This window comes from Oryzias latipes, chromosome 5 (assembly GCF_053564925.1).
Source record: "Oryzias latipes strain Hd-rR chromosome 5, Olatipes_Hd-rR_3.1".
Classification (NCBI taxonomy): Eukaryota; Metazoa; Chordata; class Actinopteri; order Beloniformes; family Adrianichthyidae; genus Oryzias; species Oryzias latipes.
The window spans coordinates 10,658,876-10,679,740 of NC_136241.1; the positions used below are offsets into that span (position 1 = coordinate 10,658,876).

The 20,865-nt window shown below is 38.0% G+C and overlaps 1 protein-coding gene across 4 annotated transcripts in view; it reads left to right on the forward strand.

Annotated features, from left to right (window-relative positions):
• kcnab2a (potassium voltage-gated channel subfamily A regulatory beta subunit 2a) overlaps positions 1–20,865 on the forward strand; it is a 91,771-nt gene that overhangs the window by 24,315 nt on the left and 46,591 nt on the right. For 2 of the 4 annotated variants that reach the window (XM_011474830.4, XM_011474831.4), the window contains exons 2-3: positions 13,615–13,782; positions 20,424–20,465. In XM_011474830.4, coding sequence (XP_011473132.1) covers positions 13,706–13,782; positions 20,424–20,465 — 119 coding nt within the window. In that variant the 5' untranslated portion in view covers positions 13,615–13,705. The remainder of the gene's footprint in view (positions 1–13,614; positions 13,783–20,423; positions 20,466–20,865) is intronic. The other 2 variants (XM_011474832.4, XM_078947070.1) reach the window with 1 other exon arrangement.

Genomic DNA, 20,865 nt, shown 5'->3' on the forward strand with positions numbered 1-20,865 from the left:
CACAGATATCACATTGGCTGCCACATCTTTAATTAGCCACCCCTAGATTTGTATTACACTCTTAAATCATTGCAGCACTGACTCCAGATAGGAATAGGAAGAACAATAGAAATACATACATAACCTTTTTGCTTTTTTGCCTTGGTATGTTTGTTTTCCTCAATTTTGTTTTTGCCTCAACCTAAGTCTGTTCAAATGTTGACCAATGCGTTGTACAGGTGAAACAGAAATAAACGAGGTTGTAAAGCATTACTTCAGAGCAGGTCAGTAAAATAAATAAAAGAAAATGTCAAACAACAACCTTTGCTAGGCAAGGGCAGCCGGTTTGGAGAGAGATCAAATTTTCAGAGATAAATTATTGTTGTGGAGCCAGTTCAGAGAAAGCATATCCACCCAATTCAGGGTTCAACTAAGGGATACAGAACAGGAATTCTATTGTGGAACGTACTACCTATGCAATGGCACAAGGTGAATTAGGAGATAAGTAAAAGGTGGCAGTTTCGTCGGTGGCCTTAAATGCAAAAAATTAAATTATACATGTAATGTGAAACTCAACTAGCAGCCAATAAAAAGCACGGCATTCAGGGGTAATGTGTCAGTACATTTTAAGCGAGGTCAGATGCTAGTATAAAGAGCATTGCAGTGGTTCGGTCTAGAACTGATGAGAGCTTGAATGACTTTTTCAAGGACCTTGCAGCCAAGAAACCTATGTTCCCCCTGAAACCTGTTCCCTAAAGTGCAGTTAAGTGTCAAAGAGTACTTCAAGGGTTCTGACAATGGTCATTTAGGAGTAATGATAAAGCATCCAGAGAACATTGGCTCATCCCAAATGTGATGAACTTCAATTCTTGTAATTTAAAAAAAAGAAATTACTGCTGAGCCAATATTTAAAGCCACCAGTGCATTCTGCGACACAGGAAATGGGACATAAATGAGCCATGTCAACGCAAATATAAATTTGAAGATCATTAGCAAATATGTGATTAGCCATGCATTTCTACAAAATCCCACCTTGAGGGGAACAAACTAAATCAAATGAATATTGATCCTAGAACTTAGCTCTTAGGCACACTGTGGATGAAAAAGGAACTGGATTGCAGAACTTCGTACCCATTTTCAGCACAAATGTTCTTGTTCACTTGTCAGTTGCTTGATTTAGCTTTACTTTATACGCCAGATCTACCTGCAACTTACCTTTCTCATCATTCCATTATGTTCTTAGCTGGCTCCTTGTTATCTTTTTACTCTCTGCTGCTGCAGTCTTCATTCATACTGAAGAACTGACCTCTATTGCTCTTTTGAAAAGGCCGGTAGTTAAGGAAAGTAGAGAACTTCTCATGCATGTGCGACACTGTACAAATGAAGAATTAGTTTCCTTTAGCAGAAAAAAACGTTTTTTTAAATGTGCTTTTTCAAAAAACAGTTATGCCATTTCAAATGAGGTCTGCAACGGGATAATGTCTGAAAGTGACGCCTAAGCATTAAACGCCGTTTAAAACAACGGCATTAGTTACCTCTCATTATTTTTTTCGCTAACAGGGTAATCTAACTAATTGTTTTTTGGGTTTACAACACCCTTAATGTTTCTCAATGTTCTATGTGATCCATTCATACGAACCAATTCAATAAACTGTACAAACCAAACACAACATTGGCTGATGGAAACTGGGTGGGTTACAATGATATATGCCATTATAATTGGCCAAGGCGATGTCATCCTTTATGGTAGCCAATCAGGGCTAACATTCATTTAAACACACAACCCAGAACACTTGATCCATACACACAAACAAGCGCCAAACTCACAAACTACTTAATAGATTTAAACACACCTTCAAATGTTTACTTTTGGTGTGAACTAAATATTTAATATTTATTAGTTTGATTTCTTTTGTCATAGAGTTGAATACACTTTATAATATCTTCATTTCCTTTTGTTGCCAAGTTAATACCTTGAGTGCAGGATAAACTATTTTTGTCTGTTAAAATGTAGGAAATATTGAAGCACGTATACATATATATTTTACTAATTTTCATTTAACGGATCAGAAAAATTCAGGTTTGTGCAGTTTGGTAGCAAGTAATTCTAACTGATTACTTTTTAAAGTAATTCCAATACTGATAAGAATCCTGTATTTTAACAGTTGAACTTTCAGTAAAGAACATTAGAAAACATTGGATTGGATTCATCTTTAAAATGTTCACCTTACAGCAGCTCATTTTGTTTCTGACAAATGCTGGAAGAGGCATGCCTGTGCAGTTAGACGAACAGTTTTGTCTGATTACAAATCTTGTTAGAAAATAATCAGATTTGTCCATTTAGAAGAGATTATACCACCCAGCCTTAAGCATCCCAATCCATCCTAGCGGTTTGAATCTGAGTACACGGTAAAAAGATAAGACTGACATTTATCCAACCTAATTCAATCCCATTATCCTACTTCAATTCCAGCAACACTAGGCACTCTTGTGTGAAGAGGTACAGGAGAATACTGCTTACTTCAATCAATTTCAAGCCCAGTTTTGATTAAATTCATTTACGTTTGGCTGGCAGGTAAAAAAAAAATGGCAAAGATGAATGCAGGACAAGAGGAAGAGAGTTTCATATTTCTACTGCAGTGTTCCTCTTTCAGCTCCTTGTTGACTGCAGCACATTGTTTCCCTGCAATGCCAACAAATGCTTTGTTTTAGCTGCACAGGACAGACTTACATTCATCTTTTTACAAAGGGTTAGAGTTAGGGTTATAAAGCTTCTTTATAGTCTGATTTATTAAAAACCTTTAAGTCAAGAGCCAGAAGTAAAAGTTGAGCTAAAAAACACAAAATGCTGATTCATCCTCATGTCAGAGATATGAGTAATGGGAACAAATCTCTCATTCTATAAGATAACCAAGACTTTGACAAAGTATAAATATGTCTAGACTTGATGGGCATTCTTCCTTTTATAAAATATTTGAAACATTGTTTTGGCTTATTTTCCTTTACGTCTTTTTCATTTGAACTAGTTTGTTTCAAGTTGTCTTGTAATCTCTAACTTTACCTCTAGATCTTTTTATTTTTACGTTTATTTTCCAAATGCAGCAGTAAAATGAGGAGCAGTAAAAAGTTACTGTAACATTTTTATCAGCAATTATGAAATTAGCAACTATGTAGGCACAAGGGATCCCTAGTCTGGGTCCCCCTGTGCCAGTCCCCAGCCCAGATGAAATACAGGGTTGTCAGGAAGTGTAGGTGGCGTAAAAGTCTCTGCCAAACCATCTGTGCGAATTAGTGAAAGCTGGTTCTCTGTGGCGACCCCTGAAAAAATATGCCGAAAGGTGAACATTTGTGCTAAATGAAAGCTGGTGTACAGTGTACTTGTACTGAAAAAAGACGTTTTTTCTATAGTGAGACGACGGTCACATATCCCAAAAGGCCACCATATTGCAACCTAAATGCAAGTTTTTCAGCAATATTGGCAGGTGGCTGCATGCCGGCATTTGTAGACAGCAGTTGCATTTACACGCTGCAAAGCGGCCGCTGAGGTTTTCAAAAAAAGTGCAGTGCGGGCAGTCAACGAGGGCTGTTGAGATTGGCCGGGGGACTGGCGATGACCGGGCGACAATCTGGGAATCCCAGCCACCATGAGTCCAAATGGGGAGATGGCATTGATGCTGCACAAAAGTCATCATGGTGTTGATAGCACCACAGCGACTCCCAGACCTGTGTATTGACGAATTGCGGTTGATGCTGAGAAGCATACGAAGAAGACAGAACAATTTGCTTTCTTGGTAGGCATGTTGTCTCAAAAATGAGTAAATCTGTAAAGTGACAAGATTATAATGTGTGTTTATGACCAGTGGTGCAGAATGGCTTGCTTTATAAATACCCCTTGTAGGCCCATGGCAGTTGATATGGACGGCCGTCATCAGGAGACATTTAGACATCGTCCAATCAGCGTTGCTGCAGGCCGGTGCCACCAATTTCGTAATGACGTCATCCCCCCCCTGACTGACCGCTTGACTGTGGCCATGACCTGCATTCGTGACCTCGATATTGATTTTTCAAAAAATCAGGCGATGATAGATATATGTGATCATAGCATAAGCCATTTTGCTGGTAGTGGCTGTCTACAATTATTGGTTCTAATGATGTAGTTTAAAAAATATACATTTGGTTCCTTATTGTTAAGACGGTGTTTTATTATTCAAGTTTAAAATATCTTCATTTAATGAAAAGAAAGCATGTTAGACAATAAAACAAAGATTCGATACTGCAAAAATCCAAAAACCCGACTTCCTTTTGTCAAAGCTTAAAGTTTACCCTGCACAGTTCTTCCAACTCCCCTCTCCATTTGCAAGTAATTGGGGCATTCTGCCCAAATGTATTAAAAATGATTACATTTCATGCACTAACAACTATTACTCACCGTAAAGCAGTGGCTGTGGTGCAGTGATAGAGCAGTCAGCCTCTGATCAGAGTATTGCAGGTTTGGCTCCTGCCCACTCATCTGTCGAAGTGTCATTGGGCAAGACATTGAACCCCACACTGCTCTTGGTGTTTACAGGTTGGCACCAGTCTTAAGGCCCGTACACACCGGGAAGAATATTCGCCAGGCGTTATTCGCCAGCGTTTTTCGCCACGTTTTTTGTGTTCACACCCAGGCGATTTTCGCTGACAATGAGCCGAGCGAACATGCAATTTCATTCCCTGACATTAGATGGCGCTTAATGTAAACAGAAATACTCCTGTACACAAGGTGGCGCTGCGCAACTTTAGGCTTCTTAAAGTCGCTTTTCACTCAGAAGAAGAGAGCAAGTATTTACGCGCTTGTCAGAATAATAAAAAGAAAACATGAATATTTCAAGCACCAGTAGCTCCAACTGGTGCTTGGTTCGGGGATATTTTAGAATGTCCGTCATTATTTCTTCGCGGCAGTGTAGACGCTACTTGGCGTCTATCTTCTTCGCTGGTATGTGTGCTCAGCAAGACAGTTTTGTGTTTGAGCGCCCCCAAGTTGTGTTTTACTGTAACTTCAGAAGCTCCAGACACGTGTGCAAAAGCGGCATTCTCATTGGTCGAATAGATTTCGACGCGACGCGTCGAAAAAAAACAACGAACCCGAGGCGTTTTTATTTTTTGACGCTTTGACGCGTGGCGTTTTTTCGCGTCGGTGTGCACACTCTCATTGGTGCCCTTTGTTTAGTCACGAGGCGTTAAACGTCGGCGAAAATCGCCGGCGAAATTCGTCCCGGTGTGAACGGGCCTTTAGGCAGTGGAGCCGACATCAGTGTGTGAATGTGTATGTATGTGCATGCTTGTGTGCCTGAAAGAGGGGCGTTTTGGGAGAGACATTGTTTAAGATAGTCTGGTAAACTCATGTTGTACTAATAAAAGCCTGATGCTAAACTTATTATGTTTTTGCTCTATTGTTAAAGCCTGACAGGGCAGATTTGAACATGGCACATTGACACTGGCAATTAAAGAAACTAACACAGATAACAAATAATGATAAAGATGAGCATTAAAATAATTAAGATACCAAGGATTATAACTTTAGTTGACAAAGGCCAGAACGAGATATTTACAGCTAAACTTTAATCCATGTGAGACTGCTCATCACAGCCTTTGATGGATCAGGCTTAAAGTTTGACTATAATCTGTCACAAATGTCTGTGTGTGGTACAGCTGCAGCCATTCAAGAGTTTAATGGTTCCTGACAGCACAGCTCTCAGATGCGCTTTTTATGTCTTTTACCCTGGTTGGGGGGATTGGTATTGGAAGTTTGCTGTGTAATTGGGTTATTTATGCAAATTGCTAATGCATCTTTTTCTCACTTGGCAGACATTGACTTGCATCCTTCTGTTATCAAGGGCCCTCTGCTGCTTACATATTCATAAAATCAGTAACTATGATGAGATAGACGTTGCTTAGAACCCCATCTTTATGTGGCTTTGATTCTAAGTATTTTAGGCCATGTGCACATTCCTTTGTGAATCACTGTTGGAGCTTATCCTTAAACGAGTTTACATCAACTTTTTTTCCCCTTTGCCTGACTGGACTCCCATGTAGGATATCCCCGGCAGTTCTCGTCTGTTACCCTGTATCCCTGTTCAGCAGCCATCTGCTCAGATCGGTGTGTGTGTGTGTGTTTTTTTTTTTTTTTTTTTAGCGGCTTACAACACAGTACACAACACGGTGCTATGCTTTCCAGGCCAGCAATGCCTGCCCGCTTGCCTTGCTCACGTAAGCCCTGTCTCAAGAGTGAATTCACTGGCTGGGTGTAGGTGGATTTATGGATGGAAAGGCCAAACAGCAACCTTTTGTGACTCAATTTTGCATTTTGTGTAGAAGGTGCATGAGCTGAAGAGAAGATGTGAAGATGAATGTATGTATGTCATGGTTGCTGTTTTCGCATCATTACTGTATTTTATTTTATGTTTACTTGGAGAAATACATTTTTACCTAAGTGTCTATTTTCAAGTGTTTCTATTTTTGTTTTGTTTTATTTTTTTAAGAAGGCACTAGAGATTAGTGGTTTTGTAATGGGGCAGGACAGCCAAAAGCTTTATTTTGCTAGTTTAGTCTGTTTGAGATCAAATGATTCCATCAAATGCTGTATTGCTTTAACTGCTTCAATGGCTGCAGATCTGCGGTTTTAGTGGCCATCTGCCATTAGGCATCTGATTGTGAACAGGAACTTCTTGAAAGAGAAATTGTGGCTTCATAGATCTATGTTGTTTTTTTTGCATAAACTCACTTTTGAAGAGACACCAGTATTTCTTTGCTTTGCTTGTATGAATGTTTGTGGTAGTGGACACACTCCTCACTATGTAATATTGCTGATGAGTTAAGCATCAAAGTTAGGGCTGCGTGATATCAATAAAACTGATCAATGATCAACATTGCAATGATGAATATAACTTGCCAAATATGAACAAATAGCAAAACAATCAAAAACATCATTTCCATTTCACTGCAACTGTTTAATTTAAATAAGAGCCAACATACCTTCAATTATACTCCAAATGACCCTAGTCTACATAGGGGTCAAACATCATAACATAAAAGGGCTCCATCCAGTTGGTCAACAACATGAAGGGCTCCATCTGATTAATCAAATGCATAAAAGGATTGATTTGATTCGTTAAATACTTCAAGCTGCCATAAGATAGTTTTGGCACATTTAAGGCAACCACTTATTGCAATTTTTGCCATCTTTTGCGGTAAACATATTGCACTGCTTGATATGCGATAACAATACATTTGCGATTTATTGTGCAGGCCTAATCAAGTCCTTGTTAGCACTAAAGACTAACCTTCCATTTCCAAATATAAGGTCAATCAGGAAGAACCGAGTGTAGCTATTTCACCAAAAACCAGTGGAGGGAGGTTGAAGTAGGGAGCAATTTCCCATGGACTCCAATGATTAAGAAAAAAAGACTTTACTTGGAAAAAAAAATATTCAGTTAGTATTGCTATTTTCTTATATTCTTGACAACTGCCACGAATAGAAGGGATTTTAGAAAAACTGCCAATTTGATGAAATCAAATTTATATGTTACACAGGAAAAAAACTTAAAAAAATTAAAGACCAGATATTTGAACATAGTGAAAGAGGGCACTGAGGATAGTAGACGATACAAAAAAAAGGAGATGGGAACATATAATCTACTGTCGTCATCTTTAAAAGGAACAGCTGAAAGATGACAAAGATATGTTAAAAGTTGTTTAAACCTTATAGTTAGACATTGGTAGTAAATGTTCTCCAGGTTCTAGTAGGGGTCCTAAAGTACATGCATTCATCCAGAGCCATCTGGTGCGACCGTGTGGTGCATGCACTTGTTTGAAGAATATGCCAGATTAACTTAAAATAAATCCTGCAACAACAAACACATGATGCCAAAGCTAGAATGGAGCCAAAAAAACAGCACACACCTGTCACATGTTCAATTTGACCAACAGCAACAGGAAAAAGGCGAGCGGTGGACAGCGTGTCAGCTGTGTGACAGCTTATGTAAGTGTAAATATGTCTAACTGCTAACACATTTAAGATGACTTCCAGAGGTGAGAACAGGCAGAACCAAAGTCATTACAGACACAACAGCCACAAACGTCTCAGCATCAGGGCAGCCCTATACAGGAGACTCTAGGCCTCTAGTATTTTTATTTAGCCCTGTACCATTGTTACCGGTAAAAAAAGAAAAAGTATTTTGGGGGGAAAAAACTGTAGACTAAAAATGTTACAAGTCTGCCAAAATTGTTTTGCAATGCCCAAAAATACTGATTTATTTGTTTTTATAGCTATTCATCTTTTAGGCAAGACAGCATTTTTACTGAAACAATTTAATTTTTTATTTGTAACAAGGTCGTTAAGGACAGACTACCAGTACTATGAAAATTAATTTTTTGGTGTTTTTTTTAACATGTTCTTGTAGCATTTTTCTTATGATGGAAAATATATATAAAGAAAATTAAGCTTTAATTGCATTTCTGAGTATTTCTTTATTTAAACCCCGTTGGAAAAAGCTTGTAAATGTGAAGCAGGATCTACAAATGCAAGCCAGAAGCTCCCTGCTCCGCTCCATTCTGATGCATCCACCAATAGACTACTAAATCCACGTGCGTCTTAGTTTTCCTCGTCTGAGCTGGTATCTGGCTCAAAACTGTACGACTGGCTAAAGTTCGGATATTGCTCACCATTTTTGTTGCACCAGTAATATTAGGTTGGGGTTGTGAGGGGCTGTAAGCTAGCAGGAGAGATTGTAACGAAAAGGGATGATAGAAAATAGAGCGAGCTTACTTTGTGCCACAATCTCGCCCAAAACTGCGAAGTGAATTTTTCTAATAAACTGCTGCAGCTCTGCAGAACCTATGTCCTTTTTTGATTTTGGCTAAAAACTTCATAATCATAGTTAATAGACCACTGGTAACGCCTTAAAGTAGACCAGAAGATCGGAGTGGGACTTCAAATTAAACCACTACTTTTTTTAAAACAACTTTTCAAGCCAAACAATACAGAATCTTGACAAATAGTGAATCATGCAGAACTGGAAAGTTGTGAATATTTGACTCAAAATTGAATCTGTTTAATGGTTTGGCAGTGAAACTCATGCTTTTTTTCACATTGTAATTGTGATCTTCTGTTTGCTGCTAACTGTTTAGTTTAAACCTTCTTGTGTGTCAGTTAATGTTGATTAAACTGTTCTTTACCAACATTTTCAGAGGTATGACTTAGGTTCTGCTCTGTGAAAAGTCTGGTTAATCCTTTTGAGCTACTTGCCTTTGTTGCCACAATTTTCTACATCTTTGTAGAATGTTTCACCAAATAGGTGGTTGGAGGTGGTTCAACTACTTCAAACCGCTCATGGTTTCTGAAGATCCAGTACTGTGAAGCCTTCAACTGGAGTACAGCAGTTTGTCTGCTGTAAGTTTGTGACTTTAAGAAGGCAAAACCACAGTTTGGGGGGATAAAATAGGCTTTGGTATCTAAAGAACCTCCATTTAATTTTGTTTTTGTCTCAGTTAAAATCTAAACAGAACTTTTGACAACTTTAGGCATCAAAAGTAAAACTTATACGGTGTGTCTACTTTCCTTAATAAGAATAGTTATTTATACTTATTAAGGCAGCAAATGGCATAAAAATATAATAGTTTGAAGAAAATAGTGATTCTAACTGAAAGGTTTGAAGATGAAAACTTGATCACATCAGATTTAATCTCTAAACTAACTACATTTATGAATACTCTTTAGAAAAAAGGAAACTTGTATTAATTTGATAATTTAGTTGTAAGTGAACAAAAACAATACAATCAAAGCAAATTGGGTTGTTACTGTTTCTTCTGCCTAAAGTGCATCTCCAAAGTTATTTTAAACCTGACAAAAACTTGAACTGAGTGATTGTAGAGATATCTTAAAAATTCACAGTCTATTTATAGACATTGACAGCTTTGGGTATTTGCTCAGTAAAACGTTGACATTATTTTGCCTCCAATCATTTTTGTTACCTTTTAAAAGTAAAATGTGAAGGCTCGCCCCCCTCTCATATTAGCCTTTATGCCCTTTCCTGCTCTATTTGCAGCTTCAGTCAGCATAGTGCACCTTTGCCCATTAGCCCAGTAAATCTGAACTCTCTAAGTTGAGCCGTGCTGTGTTTTTAGTGTACCGCATTGCTGCAGTCAGCACTAGCACCCTCTCCGACTGCAGCTCTCCAAAGAGACCTCTGTGAGTTTGCTGCATTGCTCTACAATCTTCCATGGCCAAATCTGAAACACATGCACATTTTTGTTAAGCAAAAAACTAACTTATGTAATTAAAGTAAAGATGTAGAAAGAAATTCAAACTTTTCCAATTTTAGAATTTATTATCTTTGTGCTCAAATTTAACCCTAAAATTTGTTCTTTTTTTATTCATTTATTTCACTTGCAACCTATGCAAAAAAAAAGTGCTTAAAGAAAGTAAAAACACATTGAGAAATACGTTTGTTGCCCTTTTCTGTTTTAAAAAATAGAGGGAAAAATACATTTATCATTAACCCTAACATAAATGTGTTATTTTTGAAAGTTCAACATTATAGCTTTGTAAAATATTTTTCCACATAATTTACTCAAAACCAGTTGAATTACTTTGGGGCTTTTAAAAAAAAATAAAATTCAGGATATTTCCTATTATGCAAATTATTTGAGTTTGGATTTTATAAAACTAAGTAGAGACTAGGGCTGCACGATATGAGGAAAACTCACGATATGCGATATAATTTGCGGTATATTAACAAATAGCAAAATAACCAAAAACATAATTCCCATTTCATTGGAAAAGTTTAAAAATTATACTCTCTCTCAACGTAGGAGGCAAACATCTAACATAATAGGCCTCCATCCGATTGGTCAGATGCATAAAGGGATTTATTTGATTCGTTAAATGCTAGATATTCCGATAACGATAGATTTGCGGTATATTGTGCAGGCCTAGTAGAGACCCTTAAGAGTTATTGCATAAAGAAAAATTATACCGTTAATCGTACTTGATAGTATTAGAGCATTTTCATTTTTATAAAAAAATGCTTTGGAACAAGTGCAGTAGCAATAGCAAAGACAATCCCCCAGATATCAAGTAAGGCCCGTTCTTTTTAAGCGTTCACCTGTGGACTTAGCGGTCCGTGTCTTCTGCGTCTTGCTCACTATAAAACAGTAAAATACTCCAATGCATTTGATCTTTAGTGAGATTTAAGATTTACACATTTTTCACAGGGTCAAAGCCATATTTAAAACATGCCATTCTTTTTCTCAACTTCCTATGTGAAATATGCGAGCTTTAAATATGTGTTTGAGTTAATATGTTTTATCAAAGAAGAGTCAACATCCTCGGATGAGTCTTCATTTCTTTTTGTTGCCTACTTCCAGTGGATGTATCTGCTGTCGAGATCAAAGACAACATATTGCAAAGAGCCTCGACCTGAACAAAACAGTATCATTTGTTTGAAGAATAACACTTCCAAAAGTCTAAAGAGATGCCATCAATTAAATTGTTCATTTAGTTTTAGCAAGAGTTTGAAATCTTAAAAATTAGTAGTTTGTTACTAAATGATTCAAAATGCACAAAAATAACCCTTGTTAAGTCAATGCAAATTGACCCTGTTTGTTGCTTTGACTAAACACAAGGTAGACTTTGACAGCCTTTAGTATTTTTATGTGTTCAGTCATTTATCCAACCAATATAGATGACTTTCCATGCACCCAAATGCTTTCAGGAACGAGAAATTTAAAAATACATCAGTATATCGGTTTCAAAAACCACCCACCTGGCCAACAATATCCTGTGATTGCTGGTGACAGACGATCCTCAAGGTCTCTGCTGGCAGTATTGTAACTCTACTGTCATGCTTTTTGTCCACCAGGGTCATGCAATCATCATCATCATCATCATCATCATATAATAAGAGGAATGACCTGTGTTCAGTGGAGCCATGATTGAAATGAGTGCTAAATGTGTCAACGGGAGCATGGGACATGCTTTGTGCGGCTGGGAAATTGACGGGAGGTGAATGTCACCTTCAAGTTATCATCGCAATGTCGGTTATGAGCCACGACTTACACGAGTGCAGCGACGGGTGAAATAGAGTAGCGCGAAGTCTCAGCTTATAGCTTTGTCAGTTGCACACAAATGTCAGTCTGTCTTGGTGTATTTTTATTCCCATCGTAAACTAAGCTGAGATGTCAGCGCTGCCGATTGCATCCTTGCCAAAAATATGGGATGGTGATAATAGAAAAAAAGAAGAGTTCTTTGAAATGTGTGTTAATGGACTCCATGTGTGCCTAACCACCCTCCTCATACTCACCATGCTCATTTTTGCTTGCCATGTCTCCAGACATGTTTGAATTGCTCCTCCTCTAGAGTTCCTCTGAACAGTGGATCAGCTGTGGTTTACTGAAGTGAACTCAATCAAGTGGACTGAGCTTTTTACATTTATTAAACTGAATGTTTGTGTTGTCTGTAGTTTATTGTATGACTGTCTTTTAGCATATTCGTTTTTTGATGTTGTTAATTTCAATAGTTTACTTACTGTTTACTTGTTACAGAACTTCACAGAAGTTAAATTGCTTTGACTGCTTATTATGGTGACTTACATCTTCAGTGTGAGGACATGACGCCATCTAGTGGTGCAGAGATGCAAAGCAAAGACAAAAGGAGGCAAAATATTCCCACAAAATCACATTCACAGTATCTTATTTATCAAATAGGTATTGTGGATTTTGTGATGTTCCTCACATAAATGGCCAATTTAATTTTTATTTTTGTCCTTCAGATCTATAAATATAGATATAACGGTAATCTAAAAGTCCTTTCTTTGTGGTGCCTCAAAGAGGCACTGAACTCCCTATTGAATGCATTACTGTAACTTAAAAAGATAAAGGAAATATTAGCTGATATTTTAAAATAAAATTGGCAAATGTCAGTTACTGCTGCAACAAATACGTTCAAATACTAAATTTACTTTGGGTCTTGTATATATGTCTTCCAGGCAAAATTTAGCAATATTTTGCTGCTTATAGCTTCTAAAAATAACATGTTCTGTTCATATCATATGAGAACAGAATGCATTCTTTTGCTTTGAAAAAAAGTTTCACTTCACCTCACCTTTTAATGAAAGAAATGCCTTCATGTGGATATTTCATCATGCAGCAACATGATACGGTTTCCCAGCCTCCTTTGGGCTTTTGCTGTATTCTCATCACAGCATCTCCCTATAAAGCACAATTTAAGTGCAGTCAGGTTCTTTTAGCAGCAGCGTTGTCTTTTCAAAGTGCACCCAGGGAAATTCCCAAATCCTTTTAGCATTTTCCACAAAGCCAATGAGAAGCATTTAGTAGCAGAATAGACATAAAACATTTTGTGCAAAGCTGCTTATTTTTAGATCTCTATTGTAAAGCTGATCCAATGGTATTTTTGTTGTTTGTGGCGTAGTCTTTTTAAACATGCTTTCAAATGATGCAAGCAAAACAAATTCAATTCCGTTTCGATTTTTATGATAGAAGACACTTTCATTCACCTCTTAAGGACACATTTGTAGGATGTCAGCCGTGTGCTTTGAAACCCGGTCGCTCACTCATAAATGTCTTTGCATTTCTTCCCAGAGGCCTTCAGCACTGATTCAGTTCAATCTGTGGTCCCAGTGAAAGAGCACTACCCCCGGCAGGCTGGCCCCACCCCTTCCAACCTGCCTCCATGTATCCTGAATCTACCACTGACTCCCCCGCCCGTCTCTCCCATCGACAGACGGGCTCCCCTGGAATGATTTACAGGTGAGCTGAGACAAACACCTCTGTAGCCGTCATGTATGGGTCTACCGATACCCCTGTTGTTGCACACGTGCCATTTATGGAACTCTGCAAGCTTTTCCTCATCTAAAAGGTGAAATAACTATGGGTCATCACCACCCACTACTGCCCCTAAACTTTATTCATTAATCTGTGTGACAACATGGTCCTTAGAAACTTAAGATTATGCCAGGAACTCAAAAAATAAATAAAAACAGATTAAATAGTTGAGGACTTCTAGTCTGAAAAGATGTTTTGAAATTTCTAAGGATTCTTTTTTTAATAACTCATGAATGGTAAGATTATGGAACAGGGATTATCCTTTCCACAAGTGACCTAATGATCATCGGGTCATGATGACCCGATGATCAAAATACTCTAATTATACATCAGAACTCCCTCACTTCTCCCTAACTACTAAACATATAAATACTGTATATATTGGGGCAAACAGTATTTAGTCAACCCCCAGTTGTGGGTGGCAGTGGCTCAGGAGGTTGAGGGGGTCGTCCAATGATCGAAGGATTCGTGGTTCGATCCCCGCTCCCCCCAGTCAACTGTTTCTGTGTCCTTGAGCAAGACACTTCACCCTTCCTACCTCCAGTGTGGCTCCATTGGTGTGTGAATGCATACGAATGTCCCGTAATGGTCAGAGGGACCGTAGGTGCAAACTGGCAGCCACGCCTCTGACATCACCAAGTATACATTATACATTATATAAGTGCTTTGAGTGTCTGGAAAAGCGTAGATAAATCTAATCCATTATTATTGTGCAAGTTCTATTTAAAAAAAAAGAGAGAATCCTGTAATTTTCATCATAGCTAAACATCAACTATGAGAGACAAAATTAGGAAAAAAATCCACAAAATCACATTTTCTGATTTTTAGATACCGGTAATTTATTCGCAAATCATGGTGGAAAATAAGTATTTGGTCACCTACAAGCAAGCAAGATTTCTGATTCTCACAGACCCGTAACTTCTTCTGTAAGAGGATCCTCTGTCCTCCACTCGTTATACTCGTTATTTGACGCCTGTTTGAACTTGTTATCTATTTAAAAGACAATTGTCCACAACCTCAACAGTCACTCTAAACTCCCCTAAAGCCAAGACCAAAGAGCTGCCTAAGAACACTAAAAACAAAAATGTTGACTTGCACCAGGCTGGGAAAACTGAGTCTGCAATAGTTAAGCAGTTTGGTGTGAAGAAATCAACTTTTGGAGCAATTATTAGGAAATGGAAAACATACAAGACCACTGATGATCTCCCTCAATCTGGGGTTCCCTGCAAGATCTCACCCCATGGGGTCAAAATGATCACAATAACAGTGAGCAGAAATCCCAGAACCACACGGGGGGACCTAATGGATGACCTACAAAGAGCTGTGACCAGAATAATCAAAGACTACCATCAGTAACAGACTAGGCTGCTAGAGACTCAAATCCTGCAGTGCCAGACGTGACCCTCTGCTAAAGCCAGTGCATGTGCAGGCCCGTCTAAAGTTTGCTAGAGAGCATTTGGATGATCCAGATTAAACCAAAAAATAACTTTTTGGTAAGAACTCTACTTGTGTTTGGAGGAGAAGGAATGCTGAGTTGCATCCAAAGAACGCCATAACTAATGTGAAGCACGGGGGTGGAAACATCATGCTTTGGGCTGTTTTTCAGGAATGGGACCAGAATGACTGATCTGTGTAAAGGAAAGAATGAAAGGGGCCGTGTATCATCAGATTTTGAGTGAAAACCTTTCATCAGCAAGGGCATTGATGAAACCTGGGTGGGGTTTTCAGCATGACAATGATCCCAAACACACTGCCCGAGTTATGAAGGAGTGGCTTCGTAAGAAGCATTTCACGGTCCTGGAGCTTCCCTCTACCCCTAAAGTTATCCCTCCAGGGGAAGCAGTATGAAAAAAATAGTGTCTTGAAATTCAAACATTACTAACGCTTAATGACTTCATTCATTCAATAGCCACCGGTCATCTACGTTAACACGTAGCTGTCAGCGCTCGAAAATACATAATACCATTGGTTTTATAAATTTAAAAAGTCGTGCAAAAACTCAATACTTACATTTAAGTGTAAACTTCCGGGCTTCACAACACACCCACGTGAAGAAATGTGACACGGAGGACCACCCTACTGGGGAAGGGATAGCTAGTCCTAAGTCTGTATGGCCCCTCCTCAAAAAACCACTTTCGGACACCACTAAAGCTCAAAATCCCCCAACAACTGGAGCAATAGGGAGTAGTCAGAGGGGTAGGGAAGCAATTCCAATTCAGCCTTGAAGTCACTAAAATAACCCACAAAACTTCCTGGCTCTCTTGCTTCAGGTAAGTTTAGAGTTCATGGCTCCACTTTAGGAGAGAGACTGGTCAAAATGGCTCGTATAGCAGAGGGCAAAATTGAATAACAAGCTACGAGAACAAAATGAAGTATTTCTCTCAGTTTTTACAGAAAACCCTTTAATATTCTCTGTTTTGTTTGGAAAAAAACTGTGAACTAATCTGGCAAAAATTAAACTTCTTTAAAAAGCTGTATATCCTATTACAGCTAGTGTAAATAACACTGGATTTCAGAAAAAGAGCCTCCTAAAGGTCAAATTTAGTGGTGGTAATATGATGATCTTGGGCTGTCTTGCTGCTCAAAGACCTGAAAGACTTGCTGTAATAAATAGAACCGGGAGTTCTGCCGTCTACCAAAAGATCCTGAAGGAGAATATCCTTTATGTGTTTGTGACCTCTAGATGAACTGATCCTTCAGTCCATTTTGACTCTGCATTAAGGAGTACATTCTCCACGGCAGAGATAAAAGTCGAATTTTTGTAAAGTAATTTGATGTTTTTTATTAACAAAATTGTAAGTACAAATAAAAAAAAATGCTAAAAAAAATGCATGTTTGATTATTTTCTGGATACAAGATGATAAAGTATGTAAAGATAGAATGCTCTTACATAACATTTTCATCAATTTTCTTTTCACATATTGCTTTATGTTTACATCATTTCAAATGGATTGAAAAATGCAGATGATATAAACAGCTTTTGCTAGTAAACAAATAAGTGTTTGCATTTTTTTATTCAGTGGGTTATTCCTCACACTGCCTTCATTGTGGCTTTCACAGTGTGATACAGTGCTGAAAGCACACCGGACCCTCGTCTTTTATAGACTGGAGTAACAAAATTATGTCAGTGGATTGGAGAAGATTAGGGCGTGGCGGCTTTATGTGAATTCTCTGAGAGCCTTGTTCCGTAGGGACACTGTAGTAAAGCTGCACATGAGCACTTCTGAATTTTGAAATCTGAGAGCCACTTTTTTTTACACTTAAGTGCAGCTTTGTGCAGTCTAAGACTGAACTGAGAGCAAAAAAATCTTTTTTATTCACATTTCATCGTTTGTTTCATTTATTTTCAGCTTTTTTTAATGCTGCACAACCCTGTTTTTTCCATATCTAAATGGGAACATAGTAAAATAGTAAAGTAGATTTATTTCATCACTTATTTGATAGAGGCAACGCATATTAATGTGCCAGATTATAGCAATTCTGTTGGTCGGCATCTGAAATCTTTCAGCAAATAAAAACCAAAGCATCATTAAATACAGGAACAATAAATCTCAATAAAAGAGGTTTAAAAGGTTATCAGTCTATGGTTTCCAGAACCACTTTGCTATGAGCCACAGTTTGTGGTGAGTTCTAAAAGTTTGTGATGTCAGGTTCTCCCTCATGGATGTTGATGTAAAGCTGCAACGTTGGAAAAATCACTTATACTTAGTTTTTAAATATGAGTCGTTAGTGTCCCCTTCCTCCCTTATCCACTACAGATTGTCTTGTCCAGTGTTTTTTAACCTTTTTCTAAACCAAAGTACATTTTCTTCTTGACAAAAATCAGAAGGCAATCACCAGCAACCGATAAGAAAAAAAAGAGAAACTGTTGTCTGTCTTAGTGACATTCCAGTCCCTTCAGAATCTCACGTGCATTTTTTAATGGTTGTAATAGTTTTATCAGTTTTTCTTTTTTGCTTGGATAACAAATGTAACTAATAAATGTTTTATTTATTATTTGTTGTATTTCAGTTTAGTTTTAGTTAAATGTGCGTTCACCTTAATTCATTTTTTTTCATTTCATTACTTATATTTAAACGTGACTCCAATTTTTTTTAAGGAGTGCTTGACGTCTAAAATTGAATGTCTTTCAAATCAGATATTATTAGAAAGCAGCTGCTTACTTTAAAAAGACAATAGGACCAAATACTGTAATCTCTGTGAATAATTCCTTTATGCTCCAATGCAAACCTTGAAGGAGAACTAAACTGTTTAGCTCTGTTTACATGAAGAATAATTGCAAAATGTTTGATATTTGCATTTTTGGTGCTTCATGACAATTAACAGTAGAATGATTGGCGGGTTCGGTTTTAAGGGGGTCAAACTTTTTCCAAAATGAGAACAAGGTGGGGCAAAACTGCGGTACAGTCATTCTTCTCAAAGTGTCTTGATTAGGAATCAAATGAACACAGAGTTTAAGGTATTTTATTATCTTTCATACTATTCAGGTTGAAACCTGGGCCTGTTTGGATGAACACAGAGCTGAATGTTTTTATACCAGTTGGGTGAAATTGAATAATTTCCCACAGCACACCTGACCATCTATCATAACACACTAGTTTACAGTGACACTGGTTGAAAAACACTGCCTAGCCCATGTCAGTATAGACCAGGGGTAGCCTGGATATGTGGTCAGTCTTTCAACATTTTCTAAATAGGCTAAAAACATAGTAGTAAGAATAAAGAAACTTGAAGACAAGACAAAAGTTGAAAACTATTAGAAAATGTCCGCCTGTAGAGTGAATTCATATGTAAAATTAATCTGGAATCTAGAAGTATTTCTACTGTAAATCTGTGATGTTTAATATCTGAAAACGGACCTAACTGCAGACGTTTTCTATAAGAAGGTAAGCTGACTGTTACAGTCCGAAAGAGTGTGGAAAATGTATGTGGAAATTATTTCAATATTCAACCCAGTTTCCTTTAACGCTAATTTTGTCAATTGTTTGAAGTATTTCAAGCATTTTTCCCCCCTTCTGCGTTAAAATGAAGGGAAATGAAGTTGTACATTGTTCTGTTTTTCTTACAAATCTGTGTTCAAACCATTGACTGTATAGGAGAAGTGGACTGAGCAATTGTGACGTTACTCGTAGAAAATGCCTTTCTTCCGGTTGCAACCAAATGAAGTCAATTCAGTCGCCCTTTTTCTGTGATACATCCGTTGCTTTGTTGGAAGCACACGTCCTCAGTAAGCAGTGATTGGTCTGTGTCAGTCTGAGCCTACATTTCTATGGAAATCACTCTCTCCGATCAGGAATAAGCATGTTAGAAGGCCTTCTACTGAACAGTAATTGGTAAATGGCGTACACTTGTATAGCGCTTTGAAGGCCCCAAGCTCTTTACAGTCACAGTCCTTCACCCATTTACACACACAGACTCAAACACTCTGCGTTAGGTCAGTATTCATACACTCTGCTGCCGAACGCCAACCTACTGTATAACCAGGGTAAGGCGGGGATCAAACCGGAGATCTTCTGATCAGTCGACCGCCCTACCTCTGGGTAACGACCGCCCCATGGCTTAGGAGAATCCGTCAATCAAATGCTTCGAAGGTTCGATGCGAGGCCACCTGCTTTTATTGACTCATCGGATTAGTCGGTGTATAACTTGAATAACTTGAACTACAGCAAAAATGTAATGCAAAAAAAATAAGAGGATCAAGAACATGTTAATAAAAGGTATCAGAGCAAGAATGGCTATTTTTGAGTATTAGCTGTTTATTTCTCAATAGAAGTATGTAGGGTTTCAGCTTTTTGGGACCAGCGGGTACTTCCTGTTTGGAACGCAAAGGGGGAGGGGCCACTCAGTCAGTCCAGTTCTCTTATACCGTCAATGATTGAAACTCTTGCTGCACAAGCTTCAGTTTTGGAGTAAACAAATGTTGATGTGTCTGGATGTAAAGAGATTTTCCTCCTTATTCATAAAGTGTATGTTTGGTGGGAATTATTCTTGAGATAGTTAAAGATATGCTGATGTCAATGCCCGTTGCGCACATTTGTGTTTGTTGGATTGTGTGCTGTCTCTTTAGATTTGTTTCTTTCTTTTTTTTGTGGTTGCAGTTGAAGAAGTCATACCTTGTCTCTACTTTTAAGACACAATTTAACAGAATAACCTATAAATTATTGGTATCATTTATGACACTGTTGTTCAAATTACAGCTGCGATAGAGTTTGAAAGTACCATTTTTTGACGTTTCACTTGGTGAAGAAACATTTCTTTGGGATGCGAGTCATTCTGAATGTGAATTAATTCTGAATGGTTTATTTGGACAAATTTCAGACTTAAATGGCATAAAAAGGTGATCTTGCATCTTAGTCCAGGTGTTATTTTGAACACATTATGAAAATTGTCGAATAATAATAACATAAATAGTACAGATCTTTAGGAAATGTGTCTTCTGATGTTCTTTTTTCGATCACTTCTTGTGAAGTTGTGCTTTGTCTGCTTTTCTTTCACCTCTAACGTATTCTTTCCCATCTTTATTAATTGAAACTGTCTTTTTTCCTCCTTTCCCTTGACATCTTTAGCGCTCGTTATGGGAGCCCCAAACGGCAGCTGCAGTTTTACAGGTACCTGTCTCTCTGTGTGTGGCAGATGCATACGTGCTCAGGAATCATTTCTGTGTTTGTGACCCGTGTTTGTTTGGCGTCTGCATTTTTGGTTTAAGTTGAGCGGGAGCTCTGTTTGTATCCTCGTCCTTTTTGTTTTATTTCACTGCAGTAACCTTGATGTACAGACATGCTGTTCTGTCACTTAAAACCAGGCAACCATTCTGTGCAGCACAGATAACACTTCTCTTCTGCTATTTAGCTGCCAGTGCAGATCCAGTCTAAACCTGATAGGGATGACGGGAGCTTTGGTTACAAGGTTGCTGACAAAAAACCTTTGAATCAACAATAGTTGTTTGTGTTTTTTAGTTACAAGATTTAAGACTTCCAACTTTGCACTTATATATTTAACTCAATAAAT